This window comes from Solanum tuberosum, unplaced genomic scaffold (genome assembly GCF_000226075.1).
Source record: "Solanum tuberosum cultivar DM 1-3 516 R44 unplaced genomic scaffold, SolTub_3.0 scf00159, whole genome shotgun sequence".
Taxonomy (NCBI): Eukaryota; Viridiplantae; Streptophyta; class Magnoliopsida; order Solanales; family Solanaceae; genus Solanum; species Solanum tuberosum.
Genome location: NW_006239089.1, coordinates 416,998 through 437,301, shown reverse-complemented (window position 1 = coordinate 437,301; position 20,304 = coordinate 416,998). Strand labels below are relative to the sequence as shown.

At 33.4% G+C, this 20,304-nt stretch overlaps 2 protein-coding genes across 2 annotated transcripts; both read left to right on the top strand.

Moving 5' to 3' along the window:
* The first annotated feature begins 661 nt into the window (after nucleotides 1-661).
* Nucleotides 662-3,818, top strand: LOC107061742 (uncharacterized). Its single transcript, XM_015311523.1, has 3 exons — nucleotides 662-682; nucleotides 1,707-2,048; nucleotides 3,783-3,818. The coding sequence occupies exons 1-3, from the start codon at nucleotides 662-664 to the stop codon at nucleotides 3,816-3,818; spliced, it is 399 nt and encodes a 132-aa protein (XP_015167009.1).
* Nucleotides 3,819-15,193: 11,375 nt separating this feature from the next.
* Nucleotides 15,194-17,616, top strand: LOC102585624 (protein DETOXIFICATION 35-like). The gene is made up of 7 exons (XM_006353840.2): nucleotides 15,194-15,587; nucleotides 15,659-16,284; nucleotides 16,416-16,472; nucleotides 16,538-16,776; nucleotides 16,859-16,977; nucleotides 17,063-17,149; nucleotides 17,350-17,616. The coding sequence occupies exons 1-7, from the start codon at nucleotides 15,300-15,302 to the stop codon at nucleotides 17,419-17,421; spliced, it is 1,488 nt and encodes a 495-aa protein (XP_006353902.1). The 5' UTR covers nucleotides 15,194-15,299; the 3' UTR covers nucleotides 17,422-17,616.
* The last annotated feature ends 2,688 nt before the right edge of the window (nucleotides 17,617-20,304 follow it).

Sequence of the window (20,304 nt, the reverse complement as noted above, 5' to 3'; positions counted from 1 at the left end):
CGGGCTGCCATGAGTTCTCTTTTTGTCTATGTCCACATTTCAGACTTAGACTTTCTAGTAGTTGCTAGCACATTAGTTTGGGGTTTTAACCCTTTTTGTTTAGACTTATGGATCTTGTTAGACGTTTTGGTACATTGACTTTCAGGTTCTATGTGTATTTTTCCGCAATGTTAGTTGTTAGATCTTTTGTTTGAAGTTTATGGGAACTTCAGTTTTAGCTATTATTCTTGTTTTTGTATCCTTGAATGCTTTAGTTTTTGGTTTAATTGCTTGGTTTGGGTTGTAATAGTGGTTCTCCCACCGGACGGTTAGTGTGGGTGCCAATCACGACGGTTTGGGTCGTGACAAAGTTGGTATCAGAGCCTAGGTTTATTAATCTCGATGTACCAAAACGGGTCTAGCAGAGTCTTGCGGAACGGTACGGAGACGTTTGTAATTTTCTTCGAGAGGCTATAGGACTTTAGAAAATCTCTCTGTTTTCTGTTGTCTCATTTCGTGCTATAACTTGATTCCAATTGGTATCTAACTTCCTTCATTCTTCTGTCCGCAGATGGTTAACACTAGATTCAACGACGTTAGGCATGTGTCTCCCGTCAATGCTCCAGCTTAGGAATCTGTAGCGAGAGGTCGCGGTCGAGGCAGGGGTAGAGGTCGAGGAAGAATGGCGCCTGCTAGAGATGGGGTACCGGTCGGAAATGCTCTCCAAAATGAGGCCCTCATGTACATCATGAAGAGATAGAAGAGGATATTGAGGTTGAAAATGTTGAGGAGGTTAGACAAGAGGAAGAGCTACAGGCTGAGACTACCAGTGTTCCTCCCATAGACCTAGTGTTAGATCAACAGATCATGTCATTCCTGAAAGGGTTGGTTGGTCCTGGAGTGCTTCCTTCCGCTCAAGCAACTCAAGCTCCTACTAATCCCCATGTTGCTAGCACTACCCCCAAGGTGGGTAGGACTGGAGGTAATAATGCTATCTTCCATCCTTTGTTGGGTTTTGTTATGACTGGTAATGACCATGAGATGTTGAATAAGTTTTTGAAGCTAAAGCCTCATGTGTTTCTTGGTTCTGAGAATAATGATGCTTATGAGTTTATCTTAGATTGCTATGAGAGGCTTTATAAGTTGGGAATTGTTCATCTGCATGAGGTTGAGTTTGTGTCATTTCAACTTCAAGGTGAGGCTAAGCAGTGATGGAGAGCTTATATGGAATGTAGATCTTCAACTTTACCTCCACTCACTTGGACCCAATTTCATGCTCTGTTTCTAGAGAAGTATGTGCCTAGGAGTTTGAGGGATCACAAGAAGGATGAATTCATGGCTTTGGAGCAATGCGGTATGTTTGTGGCTGCTCATGAGGCCAAGTTCCATGTTTTGTCTAGATATGCTACTCAATTGGTGACTACTGAGGATGAGATGATCCGTTTGTTTATTATGGGACTAAATTCTGAGTTGCAGGTATTATCTGTTCATATGACCTCTGCAGGGAGGAGTTTTAATGAGGTAACAGACTATGCTAAGAAAGTGGAGGGGGTGAGGCGAGACGGTCAGGCTAAGACATTGAAAAAAGGGCCAAGAATTCAGGCAATTTTCAAGGTTCTTATTCCAGAGGTTCAGGGAGGCCAACGCTTACAACCAAGACAATTCAGTCCGCTAAGCCCGCCTCTACAGGTAATTACTCGGGAACTCCACCTTATAATTTGATTCAGGATAGTCAGGGAGTCGCACCTTCAGCGGGAAGTAGGCCATCTTTTGATCGTACATGTTACAATTGTGGTGAACCTGGGCACATGAGGAGAGATTGTCCCCACCAACATGTGTTATATTTTGTGCAGCAGCAGTCTAGAGCAGTGGTACCCGCGATGAATGTTAATAATGGTCGAGGGCATCCACAAAGTGGGCGAGGAGGTAATCAGCGATGCCGTGAAGGTAGAGGAAATGGTAATGCAAGTAGGGGTAACATGCAATCAGGCAGGGAAGTAGCTCGTCAAGATGATAAGGCTCAGTGTTATGCCTTTCCGGGAAAAAATAAGGCAGATGCGTCTGACGCAGTGATCACATATATTATTTTTATCTGTGACCGAATGACTAATGTGTTATTTGATCTGGGTTCTACTTATTCCTATGTATCCGTGCGATTTTCCTTAGAATTTACTATGATTTGTGATATACCTGATGTCCCTATCCATGTTTCTACCCTAGTTGGAGAGTCAATCATAGTCACCCATGTCTATCGTGCTTGTCCTATTTTGTTTATGGGTTTTCAGACTTGGGCTGATTTAGTCATTTTGGATATGATTGATTTTGATATAATTTTACGCATGACTTGGTTGTGCCCCTGTTATGTTGTGCTTAATTGTAATATTAAGTCTGTAATTATAGAAATTCCAAAAAAGGAAAAAATAGAATGGGAAGGGGTGTACAATCCTAAGCAAACTAAGATCATATCCTTCATTCGGGCTAGGAAATTGATAGGGCAGGGTTGTTTGGCTTATTTGGCTCATATTAGGGATGTTGAGATTGAGGTTCCATCCATTGAGTATATTCTTGTTGTGTCAGAATTCAGAGAAGTGTTTTCTAATGACTTGTCTGGTATGCCTCCCGATAGAGATATAGACTTCTGCATTGATTTAGAACCTAGTACCCGCCCCATTTCTAACCCTCCATATCTCATGGCTCCGATGGAATTAAGAGAGCTTAAGGCTCAAATCCAAGAGCTTCTTAAGAAAGAATTTATTCGTCCTAGTGATTCCCTATGGGGTGCTCCTGATTTGTTTGTTAAGAAAAAGGATGGTAGAATGAGAGTGTGTATAGATTACCGGCAATTGAATATGGTCATTATTCAAAACAAGTATCCTTTGCCTCGAATAGATGATCTTTTTGACCAATTGCAAGGTGCATCCGTTTTCTCCAAGATTGATCTAAGGTTTGGTTACCATCAATTAAAAATTAGGCCTGAGGATGTGCTCAAGACGGCGTTTAGAACCCGCTATGGGCACTATGAGTTTCTAGTTATGTCTTTTGGTTTGACTAATGCGCCTGCAACTTTCATGAGTTTAATGAATAGGGTGTTCAAGCCATTTCTTGATTCTTTCGTCATAGTCTTTATTGATGATATTTTGGTCTATTCAAAAAATGAGAAAGAGCATGCTAACCATCTTCGTATTGTTTTTGGTGTTCTTGGGAAACAAAGGTTGTATGCTAAATTCTCTAAGTGTGAATTTTTGTTGACTTCTGTTGCATTTTTAGGCAATATAGTGTCAAAAGAAGGGGTAATGGTAGATCCTCAAAAGATTGAGGCGGTTAATAATTGGGTTCAACCTAGCTCTGTGATGGAAGTTAGGAGTTTTGTGGGGCTCGCTAGCTATTATCGTCGATTTGTGAAGAACTTTGCTTTTATTGCCACTCACTTGACTAACTTGATAAAAAAAAGATACCATTTGAATGAACTGAAAAATGTGAGGAGAGCTTCCAAAAGCTCAAGACTCTCTTGACCACCGTGCCTATTCTAGCATTACCGATTGAAGGTAAGGATTTTATTGTTTACTGTGATGTCTCACATTCTGGTTTGGGTGTTGTGTTGATGCAGGATAAGAATGTTATAGCTTATGCATCGCGCCAATTAAAGGTGCATAGAGGAATTACCCAACACCTGATTTGGAGTTGGCAGCGGTAGTGTTTGCTCTTAAGATCTACCGACATTATATGTATGGTGTTAAGTATGAGGTATTTACTGATCATCGTAGTTTACAATATGTATTTACTCAAAATGATCTGAATTTCAGGTAGTGAATGTGGATGGAGTTACTCAAGGATTATGATATGACCATTCAATACCATTCGGGCAAGGCTAATGCGGTGGCAGACGCTTTGAGTCGAAAAGCAGTGAGCATGAGTAGTTTAGCTTGCTTGAGTGTATCCAAGCAGCCTTTGGCTAAGGAAATTCAGACCTTAGAATCGAAATTCATGTAGCTAGGCATCTCAGAAAGAGGTAGGTGTTAGATAGCATTGAAGTGAGGACCACATTCATTGAGGAGATCAAGGCCAAACAATTTGAAGATGAAAATTTAAAAGGAGCTTAGAAAGAAGGCTATGAATGGTAAGGCACAACATACCACTCTTGATGCGGAAGGTGTGCTCAAATTTCAAGGGAGAATTTGTGTTCCTTGAGTCGATGATTTGGTTCACAAGTTGTAGACAAAATCCCATGGCTCGCAATATTCTATTCATCCGAGTGTGACCAAGATGTATTGAGATTTGAAGCGAATTTATTGATAGCTGGGCATGAAGAAGGATATAGCGAAATTTGTGGCTAAGTGTCAGAATTGTCAACAAGTAAAGTATGAACATCAAAGGCCTGCAGGTTTGCTTCAAAGAATGCCAATTCCGATATGGAAATGGAAAGGATAGCCATGAATTTTGTGGTTGGTCTTCCTAAGACTTTGGGGAAGTTTGATTATATTTGGGTAGTGGTTGATAAATTGACTAATTCTGCCTATTTTATTCCGGTAAGAATAGATTATAATGCTGAACAATTGGCTAAGGTGTATGTGAAAGAGATAGTGAGGTTGCATGGGGTGCCCCTCTCTATCATCTCAGACCGTGATACCCAATTCATATCCAAGGTTTGTGGAAATTACATGATGAATTGGGCACCCAACTCACTTTTAGTACAGTCTTTCATCCACAGACAGACGGGCAGTCAGAGAGGACTATTCAAGTGTTAGAAGGCATGTTGAGGGCATGCTTGATTGATTTTGGAGGGCATTGGGATAAATTCATACATTTGTATGAGTTCTCCTATAATAATAGTTATCACTCCAGCATTAATATGGCACCATTTGAGGCATTATATGGGAAATGATGTAGATCACCCATAGGATGGTTGAGGGTGGGGGTTGATTTAGTGAATGATGCTCAAGATAAGGTGAGGAGTATTCAAGCTAAGATTTTAGCAGCCAGAATAGACAAAAGAAGTATGTTGATCATAAGGTAAGAGACATGGCGTTTCAAACTGGTGAAAATGTTATTCTTAAGGTATCACCCATGAAAGGGGTGATGAGATTCAACAAGAAAGGTAAGCCAAGTCCGCGATACATTGGCCCATTTGAGGTTCTCGAATGTGTGGGACCGGTATCGTATAGATTGGATTTACCTCCTAATATATCGGGAGTTCATCCGGTATTTCATGTGTCTATGTTGAAGAGATATCATGGTGATGGGGATTAGATCATTAAATGAGACTCAATTGTGTTAGACAAAGACCTCCAATATGAGAAGGAACCGATTACAATTCTTGATCGTGATGTGCGCAAGTTGAGAACCAAAGAGATTAAGTCTGTGAAGGTTCAATGGAAGCATCGTCTAGTTGAGAAAGCTACTTGGGAGACCGAGAGGGACATGCGGACAAGTATCCCTAATTGTTCGTCGATTCAGGTACTACTTCATTCATTCCTTAGCCTATTTTTCCTAAGTTTATCACTTGGGGAAGAGTGATGGGTAAATTGGTATCTATTGTAACAATTGGATTCCGTCGTTATAGAAAAGCCAACGGGAAAATTTTTTAGGTCGAAAATCATTTTCATAGTAACTTGAAATTTCCCAAACTTGTCCAGATTTGGACGAAATCAGAGTCATTAAGGTGTAGGGAAATATGGTAACAATTGGGCGACTTATTTATGATTTTGATTACATGAGTAGTTAGATAAGTCGTTAAGGAACCTGTACGACTTTACGAAATTGAATTTGGTGAGTAGAACTCCCGAAATCGATCTTAGCGTGAACGATATTTTCTGAGCGTCGTTGTTTAAATGTGTGTTGTGAAATGGGGGTCTTGGATTATTAAAATAGCCCAAGCTCATTTGAGACTCGGGAAAACAACAATACATCAACACAAACTCGACCAAACGGCAGCGTTGATTCCCACAAAAAACATTTCTTGCCATTCACAATTTGAAATGGAGGGAGTATGAAAAAGGACAAAATTGGTGATGTATGTTTGATAATCACTACTTCCAATATGTTTGATTTTAGCACGAATTTAATGCACTGAAAATGTGTAATTGCACACAAGTGAAACAAGGCATGAACCATATGATATTGACACACAAGTGAAAATTGTCATAACTTGTACAGTGTTACATAATTAATTGAGCGAATATCAAAGGAATGACAAAATATTTGATCAATTAAAGTTAGATGAAACAATTAATTAAGTGGTGAACAGATAGTTTTGTAATACTTTATTATGCAATTTTATATTTTTTTGTTTATTTGATAAGATTGAATAAATAATTGGGACTATTTTACTAGTTTTACAACTTGTGAGATTCTTATGTTTATGAGAAAATATACAACACAAAAATTCTATATCGCATGACCAAACGGGTCTAAGTATTTGTTTTCATATATCTGCACAAATGATCCAAGTGAAAACTTAAGAAAGTCACTATTAATTCCATTACTCTTTTATAAAATTGTTAAAATAGTAGTACATGCGTTTTGCTCGTATCTGTCTAATATCTTCAACTGGCAGATAATAAATAAATGTAAAGGGGATAAATCTAGTGATTAAGTTAATGGAAAAAATGTTACTCCGTCGATTTCAAAATAAGTGTATTGTTGAGCTTATTTATAGTTCAAAATAAATGAATTGTTCAAAGTTCAAGAGAGTTATTGGGAAATTTTTTTCATTATTGCCGCTTATTTATATATTCTAGGTGATAATTTCAAGAGAGTTATTTGCTCATATTTATGATTTTTTTACTTTGAAATATTTATAATATCAAAAATAATTTGAAAAATAACTAAAAGGGAAAAAATGGAAAGTGGTGTTTATCTTATGCCCTAAACTTTTTTTTTTAATGGGTGTGCATCCTCAACAATTCACTTATTTTAAAATTGAGGAAGTAGTATTTTATGATCACAACTATATTAATTTAATAAGGTTTTATTGTATATCATATAAAAATGACAAAATTTAATGATGTATATCATTAATGAATATATTGATTTTGATCAATTTGATGCATTTATATACTTTTTCAACAAACTAGTTTAACCACTATAAAGACTAATAAATGTTTCTCATTAGGATTGACTCATCATTAAATTTAATTTCCCCAAAAAAGAACTTAGAAATAGAAAAAATAAGACCATTAATTTTAGGGGAAAATAGAATTAATAACCAATTAACCATTTTGTGGAAAATCTTTTAAAAAAAGATTTCATTCTCAATTATTGGACTCATCATTAAATTTAATTTCCCCAAAAAAGAACTTCGAAATAGAAAAAATAAGACCATTAATTTAAGGAGAAAATCTAATTAATAACCAATTGAGCAAGACCATTAATTATAGGAGAAAATCTAATTAATAACCAATTGACCAAAACCATTAATTTTAGGAGAAAATCAAATTAATAACCAATTGACCATTTTGGGAAAAATCTTTAATGATCTTTTTGACCTTTTTTCTAATTTTAGTTCTATAAATTGATTTCTTAAGTTTCAAACGAAACAACACCACCATTTTCATTACCCACTTTTACTTCACTTCATCGATATGTGATAACAACCACCGGCGCACCACCGGCTATAACCTTCGTAGCTCTACCATCAACTAGTCGTAAGCTTGATCAAGTTTCTTCATCCCTTACCAGAAAGCGAAAGAGAAATGATCCAACTCCAATTCAGTTTTTTGTTCAATCGTTAACAAGAAGAGAAACCCTAGTTATCCGAGCTCATTCTACAGATTCCACAAAAGTCATTCATAATAAAATCAGGTTGATCACTGGTACACCACCATATCATCAACGACTAGTGTACAATGGAAGATAGCTCTCCAGTGTGTCAGACCAAACATTGACATTCTATGGTGTTGAAAACGATATAACTATGCATCTGGTTGGTCAACTAGATGCATAGTTGTATCATTTTCAACTCCAAAAAGTGCCAATGTTTGATCTGATCGACTGGAGAGTTGTCTTCCATTATACACTAGTCGTTGATGATCTAATGGTATATCAGTGATCAATCTGATTTTATTGTCAACGAATTTTATGAAATCTATAGAATGACCTCGAATAACTGGGGTTTCTCCTCTTGTTAGCTCATCCTACTAGTACATGTATACTCAAAGTTCCCCAAAAACTTTTTTTGGTTTGTTATCCCAAGGAAGAACTTTATTTTAGTTTCTCCAAATCCCCAAATTCTCCTTGATGGAAGCAAACTTGTATGTCATCTTTTTTCCTTATATTTTTGCCTCCCAAAATATTGGAAAGCTTCATTTTTACTTATCACGTTTTTTTTTTTTGAGAATTAAATTGTATGAACTTTCACCAAAATTTTAAGATGAAAGAAGAATTGCATCTTATATTACTTTTCGTATGTTTTGAATGTATAAAATTTATATTTGATATATTAAATTAATCTAATTCAATTTAACTCTGAAAATTAATCAAATTGACTCTCATGAAAAGTGACAAGTAAAAGTAAATAGAGAGAGTATAAACTTTGGTTTTTATTGCTTTTTTCTTTGAGAAATAAAATAAAATTTAAAAGTTAAATTTGTGTTTTTAATTTCCTTTTTACTTTTGAGAAGTTTGCATTTTTAGTCCTCTAAATATTGGCAAGTTCAAATTTGGATCCTTTTGATATCTAACTAATCATGTTGATTCTTATACTTGTGGATTTTCACCAGTTTAACAAATTACATATCATCACATCATTTGAGTGCTCATGTATTATGTTGAATTTGTATGGTTTACTTCATATTTGACAATGATATAGTTTTGAGAATAGTTTAAATGTAATATATTTCATATATAAAGTGATTACAAAAACACATACTTTAATAAATTAAAGATTAAATGTACTTAGTCATATACCAAATGAACCAAAATTAGAATTTATAGATAACTAAGGGACAAAAAAGAGTTTTAAAAATAATTTTAGGATTATTTATAAATATCTTTTGTATGGTTTTCCTCTCTGCATGTTCTAAGCTAGACTAAGAGGGTGTTTGTATTGGCTTAAAAGTTGGTCAAACTTATTTTTACGTCAGTTTTTGACTTATGGAAGTGTTTGAAAAATATAAAAATAGCTTAAAATAAGTCAAAAAAAATGATTTGAAATAAGTTAGGAAGTGTTTGGCAATGTTAAAAATAACTTAAAATAAGTTTAAAACCCAAAGTAGGCCTCCCCTACTTTTATTTTTTGACTTAAAAGTCATTTGAGTTCGACTTTTTTATTTTTGACTTAAAAACTAGTACTTTTTTAAAGCCAATTTGAACGGGCTTTAAAATTACTCCTCTCCAAAATATTTTCTATATGAACAATTTAGATTCTTTGGAAATGGACTTGTCTTGTATATTTATATTAGAATTAGATTTGACTTATATATTTATATGTTTAAAATATATTATAAATAAGGTGTTCACAGGTCGATTTGGGTCGGTTATAGGTCAAAATCAAAATTAGATCAGTTTAATCAATTTTTAAATTATCAAAATCAAATCAAATCAAATCAAATATAGTATGCATTTATCGGTTCGGTTGTTATCGATTTCGATTCGATTTGGTTTGGTTATTTGGTTATTAATCGCACACAAAAATAAAATAAACGATTCATTCAATAAGGGGAAAAAAGACAATAGTTCATTCAAAATGAAAAATAGTTGAACGACTGGCGTTACAGAACTTTCGATTACTGAATGTACTATGAATAAAGTTTCAAAATTCAGTATTATGATGTAGAAGGAAGAAACAGTGACATTCCTAGTCTTACCAAGAATTGTCATAGATACTTATATACATGAAACTAATAAGATAAATGTTCTCGTCTTAGGCATTTTTGCTTTCATAAATAAACTATTAATAAATTTTGATGAAAACATATATAAGATATTTAAAATTAGTTATAAAAATAATCTATTATGTATGTATACTAATAAACTATATGTATATAGTTTATCGGTTCGGTTTGATTATATAAAGTAATTGATTCACTTTTAAGCAATAAGCTCTAACAATTATGGTTGTCAATTATTCATTTATTTTCAAATGCTCCATTTGTTCTTATTTATATGTCGTCCTTACTAAAAATATATGTTCCTTAATACTCTATATGTCCCCATTTACTTGTCAAATATTTCCTAATTTAATTTTGGGAAGTGCTAAATGGCCAGAAAATTTAAAAAAACTATAATATTTTTTTATTTTAAAATAAATTGATATTTTTCTATTTTTTTATTAAAAGGTATTAAAGTAAAAAGGGTAAAATTGTTTAGAAAGGTAAAATAACATAAATAAAATATCATTCTGGCCAAATTTTCTAGCCAAAAAGATTTTTCCTTTAATTTTCTTTTTTACTTGTCATTTTTGACAAATCAATGAAGGACAATTTTTTTCTTTTTATTATACCCTCAATTTATTAACATTGAGTTAATGTATTTGAAAAATGTAGTGAGTAAATATGTTCAAGACTTTATCAATTAGTAGGGGTAAAATGGTAAACTTACTATACCAATCATTGTTTTGTAACAGGTGTGTCAAGTCAAAATTTGACAAGTAAAAATGGATGGAAGGAGTATTTGTCATTTCACAAAATCAATACATAAACAACATTATTCTTCCTATTTTATCCATCGGAAGTTATTAAGCTTGAGAGTATACATTTGTCCAACATAGAAAAACTAAATAATTAATTCATGTTCATTGGTCAAATTAGTTAATCAAAGTAAATTAATTAATGTTCATTTATTGAAAACTTGATTAAAAAATACACTAAATAAGGGTACAATGGTAAACTTACCTAGTTTCTTAAGGGGCGTGAAACCTAAATTAATGGTGACAACTAAATAGAAACGGAGGAAATACTCCCTCTATTTCAAAATAAGTGAATTGTTGAGCCTTTTTTCATAGTTCAAAATAAGTTAATTTTTCAAAGTTCAAGAGAATTTTTGGAATTTTTTTTCCATTTTCCCCCCTCATTTATATGTTTGTGTGATAATTTCAAGGGAGATATAATTGTTTGTATTTATGATTTTACTTTGAATTATTTATATTTTCAAAAATAATTTGAAAATAACTAAAAGGACAAAAGTGGAAAGTAGTGTTTATTTTATGTCCTAAAATTATTTTCTTAATGTGTATGCATTACTTCAACAATTTATTTATTTTGAAATGGAGAGAATAATATTGGACAGATATTATGTGTTGTTAATTATGGGTTCCCATTTCCAAGACAACCCCTAAGAAGAGTAAAAAACTGGCTTTGGGTCTTGAATTTTGATAACGTCCTACCCTCAAATAAACTTGTGTTATATAAATTACCCTTTGTGATATATACAAATATAATTAACTTCATTTAAAGTTCAAATATTATTTTTTCGTATATATAATATATTTTCTAAATCTTACACAATCTTAGAAATGAGCAAACCATACTCATAAACAAGATATATAATGCAGGCTGTAGCATAGAAAAATAACTCAGTCAAAATTGGGCAACACCAAATTGGGAAGTTTTATTTTCAAAATTGAAACAGAGGAATGGCTAAAAACAGATGATATTGGGTGAAGTTTTGGGTAAACCTTGGGAAAAATATTTGATTTAAAAAAATATATATATGATTTATGTCCATAAATTTTAAAAATTATTAAAAACACCCATAAGTTTGTATTATCATTTTATAATGAAAATGTTTTATGAAAAGCCACGATAAAGAACATAATTAATATGAATTTGATAAAATAGGAAGAAAACATAAGGAAAATACCATTGATTTTTATACAAAAGACTATTATTACAGTATTACTACTTGTAATTGGAAGTGACTTGAAAGAGCAAATTCGGATATAAATTGTATAAAATATGTATATAACGGCATAAATTTTGTACAACAAACTATGAATGAAACCAATCCAAAATAATAAATGAAAGATATTTTTATAAAATATAAAAGCTCGGGATAATTTTAATTTTTTTAAAAAATAAATCAAATACTAGAATTTGGCTAAAATTCTAGTTTTTCTTTCAAGAACTTGACAACTTAGGATGTTTGTAGAATATATTTGTCAACTAATGATTAATTATATGACCAAACAGTAATTCTTAAATTTTCTTAATAAACGTGTCAAGTCCAATTATGACAAGTAAAATTAAACAGAGAAGCATATTGTTCAGAAACATACTAAATAAGAATTTTCTTAGCATATTCTTACATTTGTTTGTGTTGCCTTTTTTATTTTTACATGTTTTTGAATTGTGCCAAGAAGTCTCAATAAAATTAGTAGTCAAACACCAAATTATAACAAGAGGCCTTAAATATTTATAGACATGCATAAAAATATTATTAATTTAGAGTTGCCTTTTTCATTCTTACATACTACTTTCTCCGTCCCATTTTATATGTCACGTTTTTACTTTGCACTTGCATTAAGAAATGATGTAACTTTACCCTTCTACCCTTATTTAATTTTTTTGGACCTAAAGTTTTCAATCAATGAATATGAATTAATTTATTTTGAACATGAATCATTTACTTAGCTTTTTCTAAGTTGGTCAAATGTATATTTTCAAGGCTAATAACTCACAAGGGTAAAAAAGGAACAATATGGTAATTTATGCATTGATTTTATGAAATGATAAGTATTATGGACCAACTATTTATAAAAAAGGATGACATATAAAATGAGACGAAGGGAGTACTTGTTTTTTTTTGTTTATATTCTCAAAACACACTAATCATTTAACTTCACATAGTAATATTATTATTTATAAAACTAAGAACTAGTTGTAGTTAATAAGAGGTTAGACATTTGTTTGTGTTGCCTTTTTTATTAGTATATGTTTTTGGATCTGTGCCTAGAATATCTCAATAAAATTAGTATCCTAACACCAAATCATAACAAGAGGCTTTAAATACTTACACACCTGCAGAAAAATATTACTCCCTCTGTCCCAATTTATATGGCACTTTTCGTTTTTCGAGAGTCAAACAGTTTAAATTTGACCGAAAATTTGCGCATGGAATCTTCAATTTTTTTGAAATAAAATTTATATATTTGTAAACTACGTAAAAAGAATTATAAGTCACAATAATTGATAATTCAAAATGTTTAAAAGATTTATGAAAAATTTACAGTCAAAGATAGACTTGTTTGAATCTCAAAATCCGAAAAGTACCACATAAAATGGGACGGAGGGAGTAATTATTAATTTAGACGTGCATTCAGATGCTAAAAACCAGACGATCTTAACCATTCAGTGTTCAGATCTAGAGAGAACATCTTAATCATTTAGATGTGCATTCAGATCCAGACGTCTTAATCTTAGTGAAAACAAATGAGGCCTTAAACTAATATGGTGGTCTTTTACACACCTCTGCTAATACAAAGTGAATTTATCACCCCTAGACTTATAACACCACTCTCATAATGGGAGGTGTATATCACACTTGCACCACATCAATGTCATCTCACTGCCACATTAGATGCCCGATCAGATTTTGAATAAGATTTTCCATGTCATTCAGTTGGTTCTTATTTAATGAACACCGGCATTAAACCACTATCCTTGCCAACATATTAACACCAAATCTATATATTTCACCATTAAAATCAAATAGCCGTCACAAATACGATCAAACCCACCATCGAGAGCACACTATCATCATCATCCCCACAAAAATTATAAAGATCCACCGTAAAATTTGAGACTCATAAACAAACTCATCACTAAAATTACATCATCACCAACAAAAGGTACAAACCCATCACCAAATATCATCACCATCTTTGTCAATATCAATTTTTTTTCTTCACCACCTTCAATTCTCACTTCTTTTCCACCCGTCACCAAAAAATCCATCATTATATTTTATTTTTTAAAATTCAATCATCAATTTTATCAACAACCAATAAAGCTGAAAAGAAAAATCAAATATAATGGAGATGGTGAAATCGAATAGGCATTAAAATAGGATATGATGAGGGGTGGGGGGAGAGGATTTTGGTGGAGTGGATGAAAATTGGGTATGAAAAATTGATTAAAAAATAAAGAAGATGAATTGCATGTGAAGAAGAAGAAGAGGCGTGGTGTGGGGGTGGGGTTAGGGTGGTAGTGGAAAGATGATTTTGATTTAATTTTTTTAACTTTATTTATTACAAAATGTGTTTTTCTTTTTTAATTTTTTACCACGTCAATTTTAGGGGGTAAAAAAATTCATTTATGAATAGTAAGGTGTGTATAACTAACTTTTCTAGATAAGCTTAGAAGTGAATTTATGTCTCTTCCCTAAATATAATTTATAGGAAAGATTATTATTATATTTTTGGTATAAATTTACGGGATAAATATTCATGGTATAAGTTATTATTTAGCATTTCTTTTTGTTATCAAATGTGAATATATATTTTAGTATATATACGGTATAATTTTTTATATCTAAAATATACCATGTATCTTTATGATAGACATATAATTTATTGCAAAGACATATTATTGTTACATTTATATATATAAATTTATGGGATAAATATTATTATTATTATTATTATTATTCATGAGTTTATATTTTTTTTTAAAAACAAAGTAGATGGAATAAATAAATAAAATAAAATATTTTTAAAAAGACAATAAAGTACTGATAAACGTGGCAAACATGATATCATTTCCTATAAATGCGTTGATTTATATCTAAGTAGCTTTCAGATTTTAAGGTTGACCTTAAATATAGGCAACCATTTCCGAGTGGGTAGGTTAGGTTTTATCCTATAAAATTGTTATTATAGTACGTAGTAAATATTTTAAATGCCATAATTGATAATCAATTAATATGGCTATGTATGTTTTTTTTTTTTCAAAGTATCCAAAAACCCTCAAAAATCAACATTGTTTTCATTGCTCAATAATTTCGTGTACATTAAACACAATAGTCGAGAAGTCTAATTAGAAGAAGAAAAATATGAAATTTGTATATATCACAAAGTTATTTGAGGGTAGGTGGAACTTGGAAGTCTTCTACTCTTCTTAGAAGGTATCTTGGAAGTGGAAACCATAATTAAAGGACACATGCACGCATAATATCTGTCAAATATATTATAACATTTTTTTCATTTGACTTAATGAGTAGAGTATGTTGTTCACATATTTTATTATTATTTAGGTGTTCCCCATGACCCATCTGCCAGTGGAAAATATGAACAAAATTAATGAGTTTATTCAATTCTTCAGTTGGATCATTTGTGCAGATATATGAAAACCAATACTTACTCTCACATCAACGATTAGTGAAGAGTAATGGAATCACCGTTGTTGGAATATGATGACTTGTCCAGTCGCGATCTTATCGCCTCCGATGGTGACTACAGGCCTATTTCTGACATGAATTTGAATGAATTGTGGGCTGTATTTTGGATTGAGACAGTAAAACTATGGGAGATTGGAGGCCCAATTGCTTTAAATATCATGTGTCAATACGGATTTTATGCTATCACTGTTGCTTTCTGTGGTCATCTTGGACCAACACAACTCGCTGCTGTTACCCTTGCTCTAACTGTTATTTCTACTTTCGCTTTCGGCTTCATGGTAAGTCCCCTGTTTCCTTTTACTTATTAATGTGCATTTGATAAAATTGTTATTAATGATCAAATCTGTAGATGGGCATGGGGAGTGCTTTAGAGACTCTCTGTGGGCAGGCATTTGGTGCTGGGCAAATACACATGCTTGGAATTTACACACAGCGCTCAATGATTATTCTACTCCTCAGTACCTTCCTTCTCTTACCAATATACATTTTCACTACTCCTATACTTCAGTTCTTAGGCCAACATCATGATACTGCTGTTGTTGTTGGAAAGTTCACCATGTTAATTATACCTGAATTATTTTCCCTCTCTATCACTATTCCCACTGCAAAATTTCTTCAAGCTCAGAGTAAAGTTGGCGTGCTGGCCTGGATTGGTTTTGTGGCTCTCCTACTCCATGCTCTTCTCCTCTGGCTCTTCATTTATGTATTCAATTGGGGTTTAACCGGGGCAGCTATATCACTTAATCTTGTGTGCTGGATCAACGCGCTAGCTCAATTTGCTTACGTTGTTTTTCGGTGCAAGGATGGGTGGAAGGGATGGTCTTGGTCTGCATTCGATGACATGTGGTCCTTTGTTAAACTGTCAATTGAGTCGGCTCTTATGCTATCCCTAGAAATTTGGTTTCCCATGAGTGTTGTTCTCATTGCCGGATATCTCAAAGATCCAGTTACTGCTGTTGGAACACTCTCTATTTGGTGTGTCTTTTTCCCCATTTAATTATTATTATTATTATGCAATGCTTAAACTGCAACCCAACATATATTAAACTTTGTATTTGATTGACTTGAACGCCTGATCAAACATATCAACTTTTGTCATCTTTCAGCTCAACTCTTAGTGAATGGCAAGAAATGTTTTTTGTCGGAATCAATGCTGCCATAAGGTAATGAAATCCTAAAGCTGCTTTTTGGTTGAGTTTGTGTTAATCATGTATTGTTGTTTTCCCAGTGTTCGGGTCTCAAATGAGCTTGGGCTAGGACATGCCAGGGCGACCAAATATAGTGTCTATGTCACACTATTTCAGTCAGTTTTCATTGGGATTCTCTGCATGATTGTAGTATTGGCAGTAAGAAATCATCTTGCCATTCTTTTCACCGACAACGAGGTTTTGATCAAATCTGTTTCTGAGCTTGCTCAGTTTCTTGGAGTAACAATTCTTCTCAGCAGTGTTCATCCTGTTATATCAGGTGTTGTTTGCTCTTTAATTACATTGTTCTGTTTCTATAGTTAAGACCTCCATAGTCTCACAATGGTCTTTTCGGGTTGCAGGTGTCGCTATTGGATGTGGGTGTCAAGGTCTAGTGGCTTACATCAATTTGGGTTCTTTCTATGCTTTTGCTATTCCTCTCGGATATGTACTTGGTTCTGTGGCTAACTTGGGAGTCATGGTAAATAAATACTCATGAAAATTACTTGTGATGAATAGGAAACAATACTATAATTTGTTTTAATAGTATCTATTTTATGTTGCAGGGACTATGGGGAGGAATGATAGCTGGACTTGCTTTGCAAACACTGCTACTCTCGTTTGTACTCTATAGAATTGATTGGAATAAAGAGGTACGTCAACTAATGGTTATCGCGTATTTCTTATCCACTGAACTCCATAACAAATCTTGTTTGACATTTTGGGTCAAAATTATCTCTGTTGACAGCAAGTACTAGTCTCCCTTTTTTTGAAATTTTTACTGAATGAAGTAAGAACGCTTAGCATTTAGTATAAATGAGTGTTCTGTAGTAATAAGAAAATGGAAATGCAGGTTGAGCAGACAATGAAACGGATGCAGATATGGGGAGATCAAGACTTAGAAACGGAGAGAATTAAACTCTAAATGGTTATAGAACTACGATCTATGCATAGCACAACGTAAAATATGAAGTCATCAATCCACAATTTTGTTACTTCTATGTCAAATGTATTGGTACACTCGAACATTATTAAAGGACGATTGATTACATGTGACTTCTCCCTTTTCTTCAAATACTAGATGGTGGCTGCCGGTGCATCCATGGCCCAATACGCCCAATATTTCCCTATTTGTATATTCTTTTGCGTAAAATTGTTAAACTATTAATACACACATACATTATTAGAAGTATTGTCTAAGTGAAACATCTTGTTTGGACTGTTGGTATACACACATTGATGATTGCTGCGTGTGGCCGGAAGCTATTTATATATGCAAAATAGAATCGCAGCCGGCTACAATGTCATTGACAATCATTAATATCCATCTACTATATCGTTGATCGTCATATCACTATTCACAAGTACCGTTGTAGTCGTGTGACATTGCGCTTGACAAAAACATGTAGGGACATTAATGATGTTTGCTTGTTAATTAAATGATGGACGTAGAGAGTGCAGTAGTAGTAGCAATAGAGTTGAATTTAAGGCATCAGACGTGGCGCATAGTTTCCTGATTTTCTTTAATCGAGATGTTAAAAAAGACAACGCAATGAGGCAAAAAGAAAGCAGTTTGAGGGCTTCTTTGCTTTAAAATCCTCTTGATTTTTCCAATAGTTTGTTATACTGTAAGGAAAAAGGTGAAAAACAGTGAAAGAGGCTGAAGCCCAGATATCATAAATGTGAAGAAAGCAACACAAAATCAGTTTTATTCCATTGTTTTATACCGTCAATATCTTTAGGGATGGCAATAGTGTGGAACGGTTAAAAGGTCATACGGGGTGGGGCAGGGCAGGTTGAGGGCTATGTGGGGGCAGGGACGGGTGGGGTGGGTTGAACTACTTTTTCATTTTCCCACTATAAGAAGAGAAAAAAGTACTTCATCGTTATTATTCAAAATGAAGTACTAAAGTGACAATTGTATATTTGTATTCGAAGATGCTATAATGAAGATTCTGCAGGTTAATTTTCAAAAAAATAAATCTAATCATTTTATTTGATTTGGGATCGAAAACATGACCCGTTATTCATAATTTAGGATATCCTCTTAAGATTTTATGAAAGTTCTTTAAAAAAAATCGGAATTACATCAGAACTTGTAAACTAATTAGTAAGACTGAACTTAAATTAAAGTTTATTTAAAATTTCATCGATGCAGCAAACTAGAACACAAATAATAAAACTCATTAGCATAATTAGATACTGAAATTGATTTATTTAGAAAAAATATTTATTGCAAAGTAGTACTACAATTTAAAAAAGTTATTTTGTTCCTAAACTGTAAATGTACCCAATAACTAGCCAACACGTTATATGCGGACTGCGGTGCAGGGTGGAACGGATCTATGCGGATCAAAAAATTTAAAAACTTATATGTGGCGTGGGGCCGGATAAAGTATTTGCGGGTTTACGCGGGTTTGCCTCGCAACCACCTTGCACCGCCTCATTTGCCATCTCTAAAGATTTTTTATACAGTATGCTTGATCTTTGTTGAGACAAAATATGTGTATATGTATTCTCCGTCTCAAATTAATTATCAAGTTTCATTTTATAAGAATTAATTTAATTAATTTTTAAGCTAAATTATATTAGTCCAACTTAATATTAGTCAAGAATTAATTGAATTGTGCCAAAAGTACTACTCCATAAAGTAGAACCTTTTTCATATCATCAAAAATTAAAAATTATATTTTCGAATGTAGATAAGAGAGTTTATGTCAACCAGAAAAATTCAAACATAAAAAGAAAGGAGAAGCTAAATCGTCTGTTGATGTCAAATTTAATTATCGTAATTGATACCAAATCTATTACTATAACATAAAAAAAAGCTTTACTTTCTCCTTTGACATAATATTTTTCCTTTGTTCACTATTTTTTTTCTGCGGATAAACAAGAAGCAATGTAACGACATGTTCCCGTCGTTATAGAAATGTCAACGGGGGGAAATTTGAGGTCGGAAAACCTTTTCGTAGTAATTGGATTTTTCCAACCTAATCCAGATTTGGACAAAATTGGAGTCTTTGAGGTGTAGGGAAATCTGGTAACAATCGGGTGATTCATTTATGATTTTGATTGCATTAGTAGTTAGATAACTCGTTAAGGAATCCGTACGACTTTACGGAATTGAATTCGAGCGAGTATGGAGTCATTAAGGCGTAGGGAAATCTGGTAACAATCGGGTGATTCATTTATGATTTTGATTGCATTAGTAGTTAGATAACTCGTTAAGGAATCCGTACGACTTTACGGAATTGAATTCGAGCGAGTATAACTCCCGAAATCGATCTTAGTGTGAAGGGTATTTTTGAGCGTCGTGGGTTAGAGGTGTGTTGTGAAATGGGGATTTTGGAATTCTTTAAATAGCTCACTGGTTCGTGCAAGCCGCCTTGGAAGGGGTTTTGGCCGCTCTAGCGGGGCTGCTACAGCGGGATGAGGGCCATTGTGGCGGGTTTGATGCGACTTAAGGTCGTTAATAAACCCCTAAACGACCTTATTATGCATTTTTTGACTTTTTAGAGCTAAGGAACGAACCCCATGCAACTCCTACTCGTTTTTCACAATTCCTGAGGCTTAAGGTAAGTTTTTCACCCCCGAATCCGTTTTTCGATCCGTAGAACGTAATAGGATGGGTGAATATTGATGGGGGAAGGTTTTGTTATAGATTCTATGGTGGAAACAACCCTAATTTGGATAATTGGGATCATAGGTTTGATCTAGGGTTTATAGAATTGTTAGTAATTCAGGTAATTAGTGATTGTTTATTGATTCCCGTATTATATTGATTGTTTGTAGACCAAGAACAAGCGGA

Excerpts from the sequence above, each read along its gene's own strand:
- LOC107061742 (XM_015311523.1), top strand. The coding sequence starts at position 662 with ATGGCGCCTGCTAGAGATGGG. Across the intron at positions 683-1,706 it reads TGGCGCCTGCTAGAGATGGG|GATAGTCAGGGAGTCGCACC; the intron begins GTACCGGTCGGA and ends AATTTGATTCAG. Across the intron at positions 2,049-3,782 it reads AGGCAGATGCGTCTGACGCA|GTAGTGAATGTGGATGGAGT; the intron begins GTGATCACATAT and ends TCTGAATTTCAG.
- LOC102585624 (XM_006353840.2), top strand. The coding sequence starts at position 15,300 with ATGGAATCACCGTTGTTGGAATATGATGACTTGTCCAGTCGCGATCTT. Across the intron at positions 16,777-16,858 it reads TGTTCATCCTGTTATATCAG|GTGTCGCTATTGGATGTGGG; the intron begins GTGTTGTTTGCT and ends TTCGGGTTGCAG. Across the intron at positions 16,978-17,062 it reads TGGCTAACTTGGGAGTCATG|GGACTATGGGGAGGAATGAT; the intron begins GTAAATAAATAC and ends TTTATGTTGCAG.